This window comes from Euprymna scolopes, chromosome 40 (assembly GCF_053919585.1).
Source record: "Euprymna scolopes isolate OS-2025 chromosome 40, ASM5391958v1, whole genome shotgun sequence".
Lineage (NCBI taxonomy): Eukaryota > Metazoa > Mollusca > Cephalopoda > Sepiida > Sepiolidae > Euprymna > Euprymna scolopes.
In genome coordinates this window covers 46,787,445-46,804,469 of record NC_136521.1, presented here as the reverse complement: position 1 = coordinate 46,804,469, position 17,025 = coordinate 46,787,445, and the positions used below count along the sequence as shown (strand labels likewise).

The window sequence follows — 17,025 nt, the reverse complement described above, 5'->3', positions numbered from 1 at the left end:
GTGAGCAGACAGGTCTATTCAACGTCCGTGTGAGGGAGGCTTGGGAATGCCGGACTTGAAGTGTCACCGAGACGCTGAGAGGCTGGCCTTCCTGAACTACTATATGCAAGATGACCAACCGTGGTTACTGCCGCCTTCCCCAACCTTGTTCTCGACCCTTCTATCGAGAGCTGTCGCAAGGAGAATCTGCCTACATTAAAGAGTGCCGAGCCACGCTAAAACGACTACCAAGGTCCAGCGACCTTGTAACTGCTACCCGTAGGGAACTCCACAGGGATCTAGTGAAGGGGGCCGCCGCTGACCTGCTATGCACGCGTTTGGGGTGGCAACAGAGTGAGATCCACTCCGCGTGGAGCTGGGTGCCAGGTTCGAGTCATTTGAACAATTCGGAGTTCTCTCTGACCTGGCGATTGGCCCAAAATGCACTTCCACTCAACAACATACAATGCAGTTCCGGGTTTTTGGAGTTGCCTGATTGTTCCCGTTGTGGAACAATAGTTGTAGAAACGACTGATCATGCTTTCTTCGGTTGCTGCGAACTCCGCTGGTACTGGTCGTATGTCAGCGAGGTGACGACTCGCATCGATCCTGAGCATCCTCACCCAATTACCATATCCAATGTCATGGACAATGTGAGGCCCCCGTGGGACTGGGAAAGACAAATGGTCTACGTTACGATCCTGGCCATGGCGAGAATGGTGATTTGGACGTCCCGTCTGCAAGGTTGCCAGGGGGTGTTGTCTTTTTCTGATCAGGATCTGATGGCTTTCTTTAAACACCAACTACGGGTGAAGATCAGATGTGATAGAAGAAGGCTGCATCGCGCGGCATTTGACAGAAGATGGATACAGGTAGCAAGTCTGTGTGTACGAAGAGGAGCCAAATTTGAATACGTGTTCCCTGCCTAGGTGTGGAACGCGCAGTTCCGTAAAGTAAAATTAAGCAAGTAGCCTCTCAGCTAGCTGAGTGTGTGTTCTATCCCTCTCCGATTCGGAAGCCTCAAAGATCCTCACTCCCTCCTTCTTGCAATTTTTGTTTTCACCTCCTCTAAATTTCACCCATCTTGGAGAGAAAGAAATACAAACTAACCCCCATTCCTTACCCACAAAATTTTCTTTTCTCCGTTCACCCACATCTATAGGCCATCCCCACGTAGAGACTGACCCGCAGAAGCGAGGCTCCTTTTACAAACCTAGTGGAACTGGCAGTCTATCAACTAGATGAGGTTTGGAGGGTCCTACTAATCACCATTACGCCCCCCCCCCCGCCCTCGACGCAAATGAATTATTGTACCATTTTTTTTTTTTTTTTGATTTTACATGTCAATAAAAAATGTTTTAAAAATTGGGAGTTAAGTAGGACGTCCCCCAGTATGAAAGGGTGAATGCAGTATTATGGTGAAAGAAGATACTAGCTGGGAGAAACTTTTGATTTTGTTTAAAATCCTGGAGTGACAAGGATGACCAACGACCCCCACAATCCCCCCTTTTGAGTTGGCCGTGTGCCTTGTTCATTGTTGATTTTCAATGTATTTTTAACATGAATAAAGAATTTAATATCTCAAAGTGTATATCTGTTCCGACAGATACTGCAAGCAAAGACCATATGTGGGGCTAACCCCACATATCAGACTTTGGTCAATGTAGGGGAACCCTTCATACCAGTTGTCATTTTCCAGCTCCCATTTCCCACCCATTGGGAGCTGGTCCCTTTTTTCCCTCCCCCTCCCTCTCTCCACATTAAAAACCGGCCTTGTGCCTAATTTGCTCAGTGGGGAAGCAAATAAATACATACTGTTCCCGGCAATCGCGCCTGGAACGTCCAGAAGCAATCACCTTTGATCAATGCGGGGGAAACTTCTTATATCAGACAATTGTTATTCAATTTGGACAATCCCCTTTTTATGGAGAGCTGGTCCGCCCCCCCCCTCTTAACATCCTGGGGAAACAAAACCAGCCAAAGTTAAGTAAACAAACCAAAAAAAACTGCCCCGCAGTAAAAGTTAACTCCACTACTGTTTGACCTCATTAATGAGGTCAAATAGAAGTAGTGGAGTTAACTTTATTGCGAGCACCTGTGAATTCTGTTTTTAATACTTAAATTCAAACGTGTTTCAGTTACTCTTTCTTGCTGGCCGAGCGGGTAACGTGTCAGGTTTTTTTCACACTTTATTTTCTACCTTTACCTCAAGGCTTCGGGTTCGATCCTACCTACCTACCAAAACTTTTTTTCTTAAGCCCCCCCCCCCCAAAACAAACACCCGAGCAACGATTTTTTTAAGAAGTTTTTACATTGTTTTTTTTTTTTATATAAAATTTAAACAGGGTTATTACTTTGCTTATTCTTTTGTTTTGATACACCAATAAACAACCGGGCAATGCCGGGTACCCCCGCTAGTCTATATATGTACAAAAGCGAAAATGTATGTATGTGTGTGTGTCTGCTAAAAACTTTCGACAGACAGAACAAAATTCACAGATTTGGTATCATATGAAAACCCCATCCTTCGCCCGACAAATATCGAAAAATTGGCCCAAAACGTTAATTTTTTCACGCTTAAATAAGCACTTTTCTACAGGGGGGAGGGGGGGTCAGCAAAAACCGTCCTCTCATGACAAAGTCGCTTCTACGCATGCGTCATACGACGTCGTAACCTGATCTAGTTTAAAGATTAAAAATAAATGAGCTAATTTTGTGTACGTCGTGTTAGGTCAGTTGGTTAGAGCGCTGGGTCATTATCTAAAAAGGTTTTGGGTTCGAATCATGGTGTAAGATGTCTTCTTCTTCTTTTTTTTTTTTTTTCGATTTTTTAAATTTTAATATTGAAGCAGGGTTATTTAAGCCATTTTTCACGTAACGTTTGTTTTTCTGGTTTTTTTTTTTGGTTTTTTTACTTCTCTTATTCTTAGGTTTTCATTAACACCACCCCCACCCCACCCCGATTGGCCACACACACCCAAAAACACCTCGGGCAACGCCGGGTACCCACCGATTTTTTAAAATTTAATATTGAAACAGGCTTATTTAAGCCATTTTTCACATGTTTTTTTTTTTGTTTTTATTTTTCAGATTTTTTAAAGAAGTTTTAACATTTGTTTTTCTGTTTTCTTTTTTGTTTTTGATTTTCCGATTTTTACATTTACCATTGTTTGTTTGCTTTACGTTATTTTTTTTTGTGTTTTTTCGATTTTTTTAATTTGTATTTAATATTTAAATATATTTACTCCTTATGTTTTGATTACCCCCCCCCCCCAACCACCCAGGTACCCCCCGCTTTATTTTTCAGATTTTTAAAAAAAGTTTTAACGTTCGTTTTTCTTTTGTTGTTTTTTTTACTTCACTTATTCTTATGTTTTGATTAACACCCCACCCCCCACCCCGGCCCGAGCACACACACCTCCAAACACTCGTGCAACGGCAGGTACCCCCCCCCGCTAGTCTATATATATAAAAGGCAAAATGTGTGACCATTTCGTGTATGTCTTCAAAAGGCTTTTCTCGCACACTGTTCCGATGTCGTTACGATCCCTTACAACTGTTTATATGGGTCCTAAATAATAATATGTACGATTTGGGAAAGTGCGTCGCATCTAGATTTATTTATGTCGACTTTTACAAAATTATTGCTATTTTGGCTTCTCGCATGTTGATGAGGCTTTTTCGTATAAAAAGCGAAACTAATTCAAAGTTAACAACGAACAACGTTCTCGGCATTGCGCCGGGAAATGTCCAGAAGCAATTAGCTTTGATCAATGTTGTACATCAGACAATTGTTATTCAATCTGGACAATTGGGACCTGGTTCCCCTCCCCCCCCAACATCTGTTGGGGGAAAAAAACAAAAACAGTCAAACTTGGGTAAACAACTGCGTGACTTCTATTTGACCTTCTTAATTAGGTCAAATGGAAGCAGCAGAGTTAACTTTTATTGCGCACGCCTGTTTTTATAGTTCAATAAATAAATTCAAACCTGGGTATGTTGTATGTATGTTGCGGTGGCCTAATGGGTAACGTCGCCCGTTTTTTGTTTTTTTTCACACATTAATTTCCAACTCAAGGGTACGGGTTCGATTCTAATACTTACCTACCAAAACATTTTTTTTATTTAACCCCCCCCCCGAGTTTTGATTTACCTCAAGACACCCGGGCATCGCCAGGTACCCTCCGCTAGTCTAATATATAAAAGGCAAAATGTGTGTGTTTGTATGTCTCACAAAAACTTTCCACACATGCGACAGATCCTCACAAGATCAGTATCATTATAAACCACGATCCATCGGACGACAAATATAAAAAAATTGGCCAAAAACATTCATTCCTTCACCCTCAACTGGGCAGTTTTGTACAAGGAGGGGGGGGGCTTTTTCTTCAACATTTTTGCAAAATCATCATACGTGCTTGCAATGACTAACCTTAATTTAACTTGCAGCGAAGTTGTATGCAATGGTGGTTGCGAGGGTTAAGCGGTTTTCTTTTTTTTACCTTCTTTTCCTCTTTTGGGTTACAGATTTGAGCCTACCTACATCTTTTTTTCTTTTTTCTTATTTTCATGCTTACATAATGGGATTTTTTTTTCCTTTTTAAAACAAAAACTGAATTATTTTACTGTTCGCTTAAACTTTTTTTTTTTTTTTTTTTTCATACCTCTCTCCACCCAGTTAATGTGCATGTTTGTTTGTCTTGCTAAAACTTTCGACACACGCAACCAACACTGACAAAATTGGTTTTGTTTGAAAGCTCAGTTTCTCGGCCGACGAATATTCAAAAATTGGCCCAAATCATTAATTCGTTCTTTTATTGTCAACTGGGCCGTTTTTTTACAAAGAGGGTTCACGTTTTTTATCAACATTTTTACAAAGCCATCATATGCCTTGCAATGACTAAGCTTTATTTGAATGGCGGTGGCATATGTCACCGTGGGCGTGGTGACTAAACCGTTTGTTTTTTTTTTCACTTCCTTTTCTTTTTAGTATTACAGGTTCGATCCTGCCTGCCTGCTTACTATTTTTTTTTTTTTTTTTTTTTTTTTTTTTGTGTGAAACATTTTTTAGGGCTCCGTTGCTCAATACCCTTACCATAAAACTTATCCACACCCGACCAATGCCGGGTACTTCCACTAGTCTATTATATAAAAGGGAAAATGTGCGTTAGTTTGTGTGTGTCTGTGTGTTAGTTTGTATGTCTGCCAAAAACTTTTGACGAACGAACCATGACAAAATTGGTATCGTTAGAAAGATCAATCTCTCGGATGAAAAATATGTAAAAATTAGCCAAAAAGATTAATTCTGTTCTGGTCAACTGGGCCATTTTTTTTTCGTCAAGATTTTTGCAAGCATATGCCTAGCAATCTGAATGTAAGTTTAAAAAAAACGTTACTTCAAAGGTTTATGACGTCATAAGTCGTTGTGTTCATGACACGCTAGTGCGTTAGCTTTTTTCACCTCCTTTTCCTCTTTTGCGTTACACGTTCGAGCCTGCCTACTACAGGTATTTTTTTTTGTTTTTTGCAGTTGCACGGGTACTTGCTGCTATTTTCATTGAGACAAAAGTTGTTTTATTCATTTATTTTTTAATTTTTTTCTGGGAGGGGGGGGGTGCTCAACATCCTTCTCCACCTGGGCAATGCCGGGTATCCATCCTAGTCTTACTATAAAAATAACTTTAAAAATTTTCACAGGATGATTTCAAATCAGGTATAGAAAAGGTGTTATTTTAAATGGATTAGTTGGGCATAGTTTGAAGAATGCATTTGAAAGGTTATACGCTATAACCTTGTAACTAAACTCAATGATGGCAAAATGAAAACGGATTTCGCACAGAAGAGACGTTGCATGCCTGTCTCTGATCTATCATTATTTTCATGGCTGATGGAACTCAAGTTATATGTATATACATATATTTGTTTTCTTCATAAGTTTTGGTTTCGGTTTCCATTCAAGGTGATGCACCCAAGTTTTTGCCTATAATATATGTGTGAATACATGTTTCGTTTCTAAAATCCTGTGTTCCTTCGTTTATTACCATTTAACCCCAGAACAATTGGCAACAAGGATTCGACTTTCACACGGTTAACTTCACAAAAAAGGGGGAGAAAATGAAATTCTAATTGACTTCAAAAGAATGTCGGATTTAAAAGCTAAGAATTCGGCTGGCAATGACTTGCTAAAAATAAAAAAACCAACAAAAAAAAAACCCAGAAACGAACACATGGCAAAGTTATCTAACTAAATTGTAAGTTACTCTTTTTGTCTCTATATTTAAATTGAAAAAAAAAAAACTGTGCTAAACACATTTTTTATAATGTTTAAAAATTAATTTGGTTGCCTATTGAAAGAAGAAAGAAAAAAAAAAAGAGAAAAATGTTGACCCAATTTTCACCGTGAGAATAATCCTATTTTGGTTTCCATTCAAGCTGATGCACCCAAGTCATATGAATATATCTTTTATTTTTGAAATCACAACTTTATAATATATAAGAATCGATAGACTCAATAATAATATATACGAAATCTGCAAAAATTAAAATATCATATTTAAGCATATTTTACGACCGGGCTATGCTGGGTGTCGCTGCTAGCTTAGATAAACACTTTTGCAGTTTTAATGAAAAAGCTGCAATAATATCAGGGCGTCTCCATTTACACTGCACATCCACAGAATGCCAACATCAATATGAAAATGTCTGCTATGGAATTTCCACAGATCCCACTAGTCATGCATTAAGAGTAAAACCATTGTTCATGGCGTCACCTTGTCTGTACAGCACAATGGCTGTATTGCTTTCATATTGTCATCTATTTTTATATTATTTACTTCCTAGCTATATTATCACATCTGTGTGTATGTTTGGATTCTTAATCTGGCAGGGGGATGTGATGTGTCTAGTGTGTTAGATATAAGTTAGTGTTAAGTTCATGCTTGCATGCCTTCTCACTTCCAGCTAACCTCACAGTGAAAAGGGAGCAGCTATGCATAAGTCTTCTCTGCCAGTACATAGCCTCTCCATCATCAAGACTTCTACAGTGCCTCCATGTTGGCCAGACACGGTAACTGGGTGCCTTGCGGCCCCAGGCAAAACCTGTAGGAGATCTTGGAGTAGTAGAGGACCCAGAGGTAATGCGTTATGGCCCACCGATGTGTGGACACGCTCTGGCACACTACCAACCCCTATCCCACTGTCTTGTGGGTGTCCTTGGTTGGGCGAAGACTAGCGGAACCAACCCCAAAATCAAACACCACTGCCTTGTGGGCCTTATCACAGCAAAACACTAAGAGATGGGAACTCTGACTTAAAATCCTACTGCTGCCTTGCAGTTTTCCTTAAAAGGCTATGGAACCTCATCCAGAAAGAAAAGGCGTAGTAGTGGACACGATAGGGTGACTGTCTACCTCACTGAGATTACTTTCGGTCAGAAGCTGCGGCCTTCTCTGCTGTCAGTCCTCACAGGTTCGCTCCACTGGAAATGAGCATTGGAGGTTCAGAGGGTGTTTATCTAATGCGCAACAGATACTACACCTAAACTGCACAAGCAAGTTAGGAGCCAAGGTGAAAAGTCCTGTACCAAAGGATAAAGTACTGAGGCCCCAACTAGTCATCATCAAGGCTGTCGGACTGGATGATGATGATGATGACGACGACGATGACGTCACACATTGTTCAAGTTTTAACTTTTTCACTTTTATAAATATATATATTTTTTTTTTCCAGATATGTGAGCAAACGTTACCGAAATCAAAGGGAATCTCTACAGTACATGGATGATGTTGTCTGTCAGATGCAAGCTGGACTCTATGTGAACCTCTTCAACCAAGCCCTTAAGATGTTTGAGTTGGACCTTCGTATATATTTCCTTAATGCTGCCTTTATGCTTTTGTACAACTCCCAGGGAGAAGTTGAAGATTGGATGAACATTGAACCATTTGTCGACGGTGAATTCATAAAGCTGACAAGCAACTATGACTTTTGTGACCCGCGGGGCAAAAATGTTTCAACATCTTTTACTCATTTCACGTACGTGCAGTCGGGTTATCAAATGATGGTGTGTGATCTCCAAGGTTGGTTGCCGAGTGGGACGCAGAACTTGATTTATTTGACCGATCCCCAGTTTCATACAGATTCCGGAGACAGTAGCCCTTTTGATTTTGGCCAGGAGGGAATCAAATTATTTTTTGATGTTGTACATCCGGAATGCAATGAAATATGTCAAATTTTAAAGTTGCAGAGGCCAACTTTCTGATTTTTTTATGTGTTTCATGGAATTATTACAGGTGACAAGATTTAGCATACAAAGTATAACACTTCAATAACATTTCTGAAATTTTTTTTTACATGATAATGTTTTTGAATTTTTGTTATTCGTATTATTTTGATTCTTTGGACTACTGTTCTCATCTTGAGTGTGATTTTTACAACATTTTAACCTCCGACCTTATTCAGGTGTATCTTGTCGAACTCGGGAATGTTTCTGTTGAACTTGGGAATCTGCACGGAATCCTTTATTTACTTCACGCGGTAGCATGCTCTCATTCCATCAGCCATAACTGGTAAAAGTCATAAATAATTCGTAATTGAATTTTGAGTGTCGCCTGCACTGAAAATCGAACCTTCAACCTCCAGAAAAGTGTAACTTACAATGAATTTTACCAAGTACATTATCCATGAGTTCGACAAGGTACACCTGAAGAAGGTTGGAGTTTACATTGATGAAAACGTTGTGAAAATGACACTCAAGATGAGAACAGTAGTCCGAAAGAATCCAAATAATACGAATAATCAATCCTCATCTAAAAAATTCAGACATAAAGCCATAAAGAAAAAGAATGATATTCTATCAACTCCTTCCCTCATCAATGTTGCATCCCTCTACCTGTTTTACAAGTACTTTAAAGGAATATGCTCTGATGAGCACTTGTGTTTCCTTGACATAAATACTATTTCAAAGATAATTAGTAAAGTCCTAAAATATTGAATGAAATAAAAACAACACCTTGTTTGTTAAAAAAAAAAAAACTTAATTAGCCTCCAAAGCTGAGAGATTCTAGTTTTGCATAAACAAAAACAAATGAAGTTGTCAAAGCATAGATTCTACGCAAGCCCAAAATTCCCAGAAGCTTGACAAATAAGGTGATTTCTGAAGAGTAGCAATATTCATTTAAATTAAGATAGAAGCTTGGTTAGGGATGCCCTTTATAAAGGTTCTGGTTGATCATGCTCTAATGATTTGCATTAAAAACAAACTTGTGATTGAAATAAAGATCATTTACATCCCTAAAAAACAAAACTTACTAATTTCTGTTGTAGCACACATTTTGGTCCACCCAAGTGTTCCCGTTCATCTGAAAATCTTGTTCATCTGAAACTCCCCTTCATTGTGTAACATTGTCATACAAAAATAAATATAAATGACGTCTGTTCACACAAACATGTATTCACTGCACTGTGGGGGAGGGGGGGGTGCCAGTGAACAATCAAGAAACATCAATTAATGAAAATCTTGTTTACATGCATGCACAGTCACTGGTCATTCATTATTTGATTGTCACTTTCCATGTGTGCGCAGCCATTGATAATTGTGGCCATGTGTGCGTGGCCATTAGTGATTGTGATCTTCTGTTAACTCAAGATGAATAAAACTCATGCATGGAAACACAATAGAAAGACTTGTTGCATTTTCCAAGGTTTTATTGGAGAAAGAAACTTCGTTCACAGGGGGAGAGACCAAAAGGAGCCTACCTATTTTGCAGCAGACTTTGCAGTATCTTTTATGTACTTATTCTAAATCATGTGAATTAAAAAATTTTTTTTTGATGTTTAAGTAAATGTATATTGTATATTTTAGGACTTTCATTATGTTTTTATCGATCTGATAAAGAAATATATTTTAATATTGTGTAAGGATTAATAATAAAACTTTATATTTTCTCTATCACAATTTTTATGCTTTGATGTCTATGTTGAGAAAAGTAAGCGTTCACATTGAAATTTGAATAAATACGTGCCCAGTGAATGTGTGACAATATTATTGGATCAAAAAAGGGTACTCGTGCATAATCTGACCTAATTTGAATTCTCATGAATTAACGTCAAGCATGGATCGGGCGAGACTGGCAATTATTGGTGTCAGCCGAGCGTCATAATAGATGCAGACTACTAATGAAAAAAAAAAAAAACAAACCGGAAAAAATACAAATGCAAATAATCAAAAATAAAAAAAAACTACCTTGAAAAATGAAAATTTTTTTATTTCATTTTAGTATTTAATTTTTTTTTTTTTTTTTTTATCAAAATATTTATCAACAGAAAGTTTTTGTTTTTTTTCTCCAAGAAAATATTTTTTAACCGTATAATTGTTAGGTGTAAGTATAAGTTTTTTTGTTTGTTTTTGTTTTTTTTTGTAACCGTATTTTTTTAAATTTTTTTTTTATTTTCAAGACTTGTTGTTCAGTCAAGTTCTTTTGGTGGCACTGTCCATTTGTACATCTCCAGGAGAAACCATGTTTTACACAATCTTTTTTAAGTAAACTTTTGTGTTTACAATTGTTGCAGTTGCACCTCATTTCTTGGGGACAGTAATTTCTTCTGACAATATGAGATTGTCTGCATCAATGTTTTCATTTCTTTTTCTAACATGTATAGATTTATTTTCTTGCCTGTCATTTTTCTGTTTAGCAAGTTTGAAAATATATTTGTTTGTCAGCTTTTCTTTTTTTTTTTTTTTTTGTTGGTTTAGTCGCTTTCTTCCAATTCGAATGTCATCTGCTTCCATTTACATAGCGCTTTTTTCATTGGCTAATCAAACTCCCAAAAATTCAATTAAAAAATAAATAAATAAATAATATGAAAATAAAAAGTCACCCCTGCCCCCTTAATATCACCTTAAAAATTACTAAAAACATAACAGAAAAAAAAATTGAATAAATAAAATAAAAAGTCAAGTTAGCGTTTCAACATTTGAACAATGCTCGGCTCTACTAACACCGATGATTGCCGGTCTCGCCTGATACAAGCTTGATGGGAATTCACAAGGATTCGGGTCAAATTATGCAAGAGTACCAAAAAAGAGTTGTGAAACTTTGGTTTTCTAAGGTAAGTAGATATAAATGATTGACATTTTTCTCAGAATTTGGAAAAAATTGAAATGAACTTCATTTCAATGGCAAAGAGAGACAAATGATCTAATAAACTGATATGGTGAGTGAAGGAGCCTTCCCTCCTTTTTAAGGTGGCAGTGAGAGAGAGACAGATGATGTAATACGTATTATTTAGAATATATGTTCCGCATGCTAGGTTCGATTCCTATCGCGGTTTGAAGGTTCCTTTTTAGTATTTTGTCAAGAATTGGTTTTGGGAGACATTTTTAGTGAAATACGTTTCTGAATTTTTGAGATGAGGATTGGTTATTCATATTATTTGAATTCATCAGACTACTGTTCTCATCTTGAGTATCATTTTCATAACTTTCTGTCGAGTTAATCTTTGACCTTCTTCAGGTGTATCTTGTTGAACTTGGTAATGTTTCTGTCAAAGTCAAGAATTTGGACAGAATTTCAAATGGAACCCTTTATTTACTTCACGGGGCTAGCATGTTCTCACTTCATAGCTAGATAGAGGTTCTCGCCAAAATGTTGTAAAAATGACACTCAAGATGAGAACAGTAGTCTGAAGAATCTAAATAATACGAATGACCAATCCTCATCTCAAAAGATTCAGAAACAAAAGATGTAATAATTTATACAGTGAGAGGTGGGAACCTCCCTTTTTCTCCGAGGTAATAGAGGAAGTAAGTTGGTAAAGAACTAGACAGTGTGGGATTGTCTTGCTGAATTCTCCACACAATATAATCAGCTGCATTTGAGATGCCATTTTTCTTGCTACACAGTTTCTACATTAAAAAAAAGACCCCGAACTTATTGGTTGAAAATGTCAAACCGAATCACCCAGATTTGATAATAACCTATCCAAAAGCAGTTTAAGCAGAAAGCACACTTTGAAGTTTTTTTTTTTTTTTTTTTTTTATCTCTTTTTCTACATAGATGTATATTGTAACTTTTATTCAGAACTAGCTGGACCTGTGGAAATTCCACAGTGGCATTTTTCATATGTATTGCTGCTGGACATGCTGTGCGCGTTTAGCATGAATGGAGATCTTGCGATATTATTGTAACCCTTTTATTAAAACTGTATAAGTATTTATCTAAGTAATCTGATTAATGTAGTGTCAGAATATATGTGGTTATTACGGTTTATCTCCAATATCCTTATAGGAGTCTGTAACATATTTCCATTGTATGGACGCCAAGAGCGAACGGAAACCCCACGATATCATTATACCATTTTTACACAGAACAGATATTACCCTTGGCTGCTAGCCAGAAGATGAAAAAGATATATTTTAGTTCACGTACGATCCAAAAGTGACATCATTTAAAAATTTTTTTTTTTTTTTTACATTGCGTATTCAGTGATTGGAAAATCCTATTTGTTAGATAAGATAACATACCGTAAAAGATAGTTTTTGCGTGTTTATTTATTATTTATTTAATCGTTTTTTTTGTTTTTGCTTTTTTTAAAGTTTTTTTTTATTTATTTATTTATATTTTTTTTTTTTTTACACAGGCATCACCACATTATCAAGGCCAAGAGGCCACTTGAGGATAAGGGTTAAAGAGTGTACAGTAGAAATTGGACAATATAGTAATCAATTCGGTAAATTTGTTAACATATTTGGAACGGCTCATCAAGAACTTGTTTACGTTAGACTTGAAGACAACCATATTGTAGTCAGCCGGAAAGCAGGAAAATGGAAGACAATTCCACAGGCGTGCAGTTCTAAGAAAAAAGCTTTGCTCTTAGAATCTACGTTTAGGATTAGGCACAGATAAAGTGTGGGGGGAATTATTGATAGTGTTTTAAGCTAGACGAGTGTTTCTTGTGAAAGTTTGGCAAGGGGGGACCATACACTGAAGCTCAGTCGAACACGTTCCATGAAAATAACGATACATCAGAGACAAACTCGGAACATCTCTTCTGTGAGATAGAGGTTGCAGGGAAGAGAAAAGGATGTCTCCTACAACACTACGAAGTCTATTTTGAACTCTATCAAGGCAGAACGAGTCCTTAATCGTTTATTTTACTTTGTTTTCTTTTTACTGTTTCTTGTTACTTTTACTACTAAGGGTACTTTTAAGAGTCTGTGTTCTTACATATATGGGTGTGTATGTGTATGCTCTTATGTACAGTTCACTGTTCTATGTGGGTGTGTGTTCTTATACTTATACCGTTTCTTGCCTTGGAAGGTTTCCGAGAAGATGTGTATGCGCAATGTAATGTGAACATACCTGGTTGCCTTGACCAGCGGGTGATATCTTCTTGGACACTGCTGGTCTCCATCTCGTTGGGGAGTGATCACTGCAGACAGATTCATTAATGACAATAAGATGGACTGAAGCTTCAATCTTTTATTCAAGGCAAGCCTATCATCTCGGACCCTGGTTGTCGGGGAGGGATCCAAATTCCCGTCCGCTTCATCTGCTGCTTAAAACCATTCTCTGCCCATGTAGTCGTCAACCGGAAGAGCCTATGACCACAATCCCGTGTTGCCCCTAATTTCCAGTGCATTCTATCTAGGTTGTTAAAGGTGACTTGGTCTGACGCCTGTCAAACCCAACCCTTTCTGACCCTGCTAAATCGCTGATGGGAAACAAAATATGCTTACATAACTTTCTATTTCTAAAACTACCTATATAGCATTTAAGCTGGGATTCCCAATGCTACATCTCCTCCCCCATCATCTTACATCATCTTATCAAAATGTATGGCCTGAACATACATTTTCAGCTATGCCCATTTCCTTCTAAGGAGAACACCTATATCCATCTGGATAACGAAGAAGGCTGTCGCCATAATCCTCAAATTCTCACGACCTACGGCCGGTTCATTATGTGTCAACGGTCTCCATCCTCTCATCATCTCACCAATCACCACGGTATTACACGATTCTACCGTCTTCCGCCTCAGCTATGTGGAGGAAACATGCATCTCCAAGTTTGGGAATTGCAAACTGGCTTTATTAACCCGTAGCACGCGGGAACAAGGACTTTGCACATAAGCATCACTAGCTTAAGCTGGTCCATACTAGGTAACAGAGAAACGTTCCTAAGAAGAAAAAAAACAATATAAACCCAGGAATCCTCCTGTACTTCCTATTTCACCATCCGTAACGATTCATCACCAAAAAAAATACTCCTATAGCCTCACAGACAAGCCCTTCTTCCCGGATTACACACAACTTCATTACTCAGGCCCCACCCCCTTTGTCGTACTCTTCACTGATGCACCAATTATACAGAGGACGAACAGAAAACCCTTCCCTATTGGTTCACTGAGGTCAGTTTCTAGTTTTGAGATACCCTCTATTTAGAATCATTCGAGTCTCCCAGGCTCGTGACGTTTCAACCGCTGAACAACTCCTGGAGGAATGGTCAACCACACCCTAACTTAACTAGCGTCTCAGAGACGAAGATTCCTATCTAGCGGATTTTCTATCGTGTGGTATCTCCATTTCATTGCCAACCGCTTCAGCCAACCAAATCTGGGAAATTCTCCTTTCGCACCTCTTAAATTCCCTAATAAGGTATCTCAATCTATCTCCCCACCCCATGTGGGGCAACTCAACTGGGCAATGCCACTCAGGTCGTACTCAATAATATTTACAACATATAACATATAATTTATATACATATATACAATTCACCACCTGTCATTGCTTCGGTCTGAAATTCACCTAAAGGACCCAACTTATCGAATTCCACCCAGCTTACTGACCCCCGTAACCTCCACTTATCATAATCTGTTTTTTTTTTTCTTCCCGGTAATCGCCTAAAAATTTTTTAAATTATACTTCCATAATTGTTCCAACAAAATTTAATGTTTACTTGCAACAACCAGGGATCCAATCCCCTGCTAGTACATTACAATCTCAATACAAATGTGTGTAAAAAAAAATATACAATTTTTTCTTTTTTTTTTTTATTTTTTCATACAAAAAACAACATTCAATCCCAATGCCACCCGGTCAGAAAAAAACAATACATCATTTAGAATATTTTTTCTTTTCAACATGACCGCCTTACGACAAGTCAACCCTTTTTGTTCTCTCGGGGCCTCTCTTATCCCTGCATGTAAAAAAAAAAAAACCTACAAGTGACCTCGATACGTCCTTTCAGCTGTACGCAACTTTTTATTTATTAATTTTTTTTCAAAAACACCATTTTTAAAAACCAATTTTTTAACCATTGAACCATAAGAGACTCCTTCTCTCTTTAACATGACTGAAAACAAATTCTCGCGGATACACACATTCAATAACATGCCACATGCTGAAATAATTGAACATCTCTGAATAAAAAAATTTTCTGTCCATTTCATGCAAACAACAAGGTTCGTACACACTCCCAATTTACACAAAAAACAATTCTCTGCAATCCAACAATACTTTTCTTCCCGTTTAAGGGATTTAGTGAACCCCACTCTAAAAGTTCACAACAGTGTGACATTCGCAATGAAAAAAATTACATCCAATACAATCGGTCACACTCAACATTTGTTACACAAAATTAATCCTTACGTGTTCACCTAGACCTCCATCTGAAGGTTAAATCAAGGAGAAAACCTTTTAGACTGATATGACGAGATCCCTGGCGACACCAGATGATCTTGCTTTTCAAATAGAGGAAGAGAAGATGGGAGAGAGTGTTAGGGTCAGGAAGAAAAAGGAAAAAGGGTCGCCAGCCGAAAATGTTTGACTTAGATGACGAATCACTCATGGAAATAAATAGTTATCATTTATCACATCAGGGCCGGGGTGTGGTTTTTAAGAGAAAAACAACGAGAATTGACATCTATCAACAGAGAAAGGGTTGTTTTTAAAACCTCTGAGCGATATGGAAGACAGCTGGAGTGACTAATAACTCCTAATTACTGAATGGCATCGAGACGTACACATCGCTCTCACCCCGCCAGTGGGGGGGGGGGCGAAACCCTCATAAGAGCTAAGTTGAAAGGCTTTTTTCTTAGCTGGGAAATTTATTGTGGAACTTAAGTATGCAACCTGCAGCATGAAGCTTGAATCAAAGAACTCGACTAAACAAGTGTAAACCGATTTATGAATAATTACTTTGTTTCGTTATATAAAAATGTCCCAGAGTTTTTCCTTGTTTCTCGCTTGCCGGCCTGAATGAAGATACAGTTTGTTTCAGATATCCCCTGACGCCAGATGATGGAGACAGACTGGATCCAGCACGAAGCCAGAGTGACGGCTGAAATCGACAATGTTGCCACACGGACTTAGGGTCATGCACATTTCGCGTACCCTGAGCAGCAGAAGATATTTTCCAGTGACCAGTGAGAGTCTGGTCACCCTTGAGGGGTCCACCACTAGACAAATAAGAATGTAGCCCTGCTGGGTTGCATCTATGGTCCTCCTGTGAGCTGGGAGCAACGAACACGGCCAGAAGTACATCACAAGTATGCTCTAGTGAACCAAGATAGCGACGGATGCAGCCCGGCCCTCTGAGAGAGGGGTTAGGGTTATATTATACTGAGGCAATCTTAAATTTCGACATTCACGCAGTGCAGGGGGGTGCAGCTCAATTTAAAAAAAAAAAAAAAATTTTGAACTATTCATTCAATTGTTTTTTTACTTCTATAACAATCATTATTTCAAAAAACGTACCTCCCCCTCAGCGGGAGCACGCGGCAAAACCACAAAAGTAAAATTAAAAAAAAAAAAAAAACACATAAAAAAATCACTCGAAAACCATGAAAAGAGGGGTGGGGAAAAAAAATCTGTTAGTAAAAAACGATTAATACTTTCAAAACAAAGAAAAAATGTTCATGCCACGCATTTACCGCCTTCAGTGTTCAACAAGCCATCAGTTCTGCAACAAAAATCAATTATTTTTAAAGTCAACAGTCAGTTACGCATTTAAATCAACGTCTCAAACATGTGAACTCAATAATAACACA

General features: G+C 38.0%; 1 protein-coding gene across 3 annotated transcripts in view; it reads left to right on the top strand.

Annotated features, from left to right (window-relative positions):
• LOC145265534 (uncharacterized) overlaps positions 1-9,925 on the top strand; it is a 71,057-nt gene extending 61,132 nt beyond the window's left edge. For all 3 annotated transcript variants that reach the window (XM_080121462.1, XM_080121463.1, XM_080121461.1), the window contains exon 11: positions 7,708-9,925. In XM_080121462.1, the coding sequence (XP_079977588.1) occupies positions 7,708-8,236 (529 nt within the window). In that variant the 3' untranslated portion in view covers positions 8,237-9,925. The remainder of the gene's footprint in view (positions 1-7,707) is intronic.
• The last annotated feature ends 7,100 nt before the right edge of the window (positions 9,926-17,025 follow it).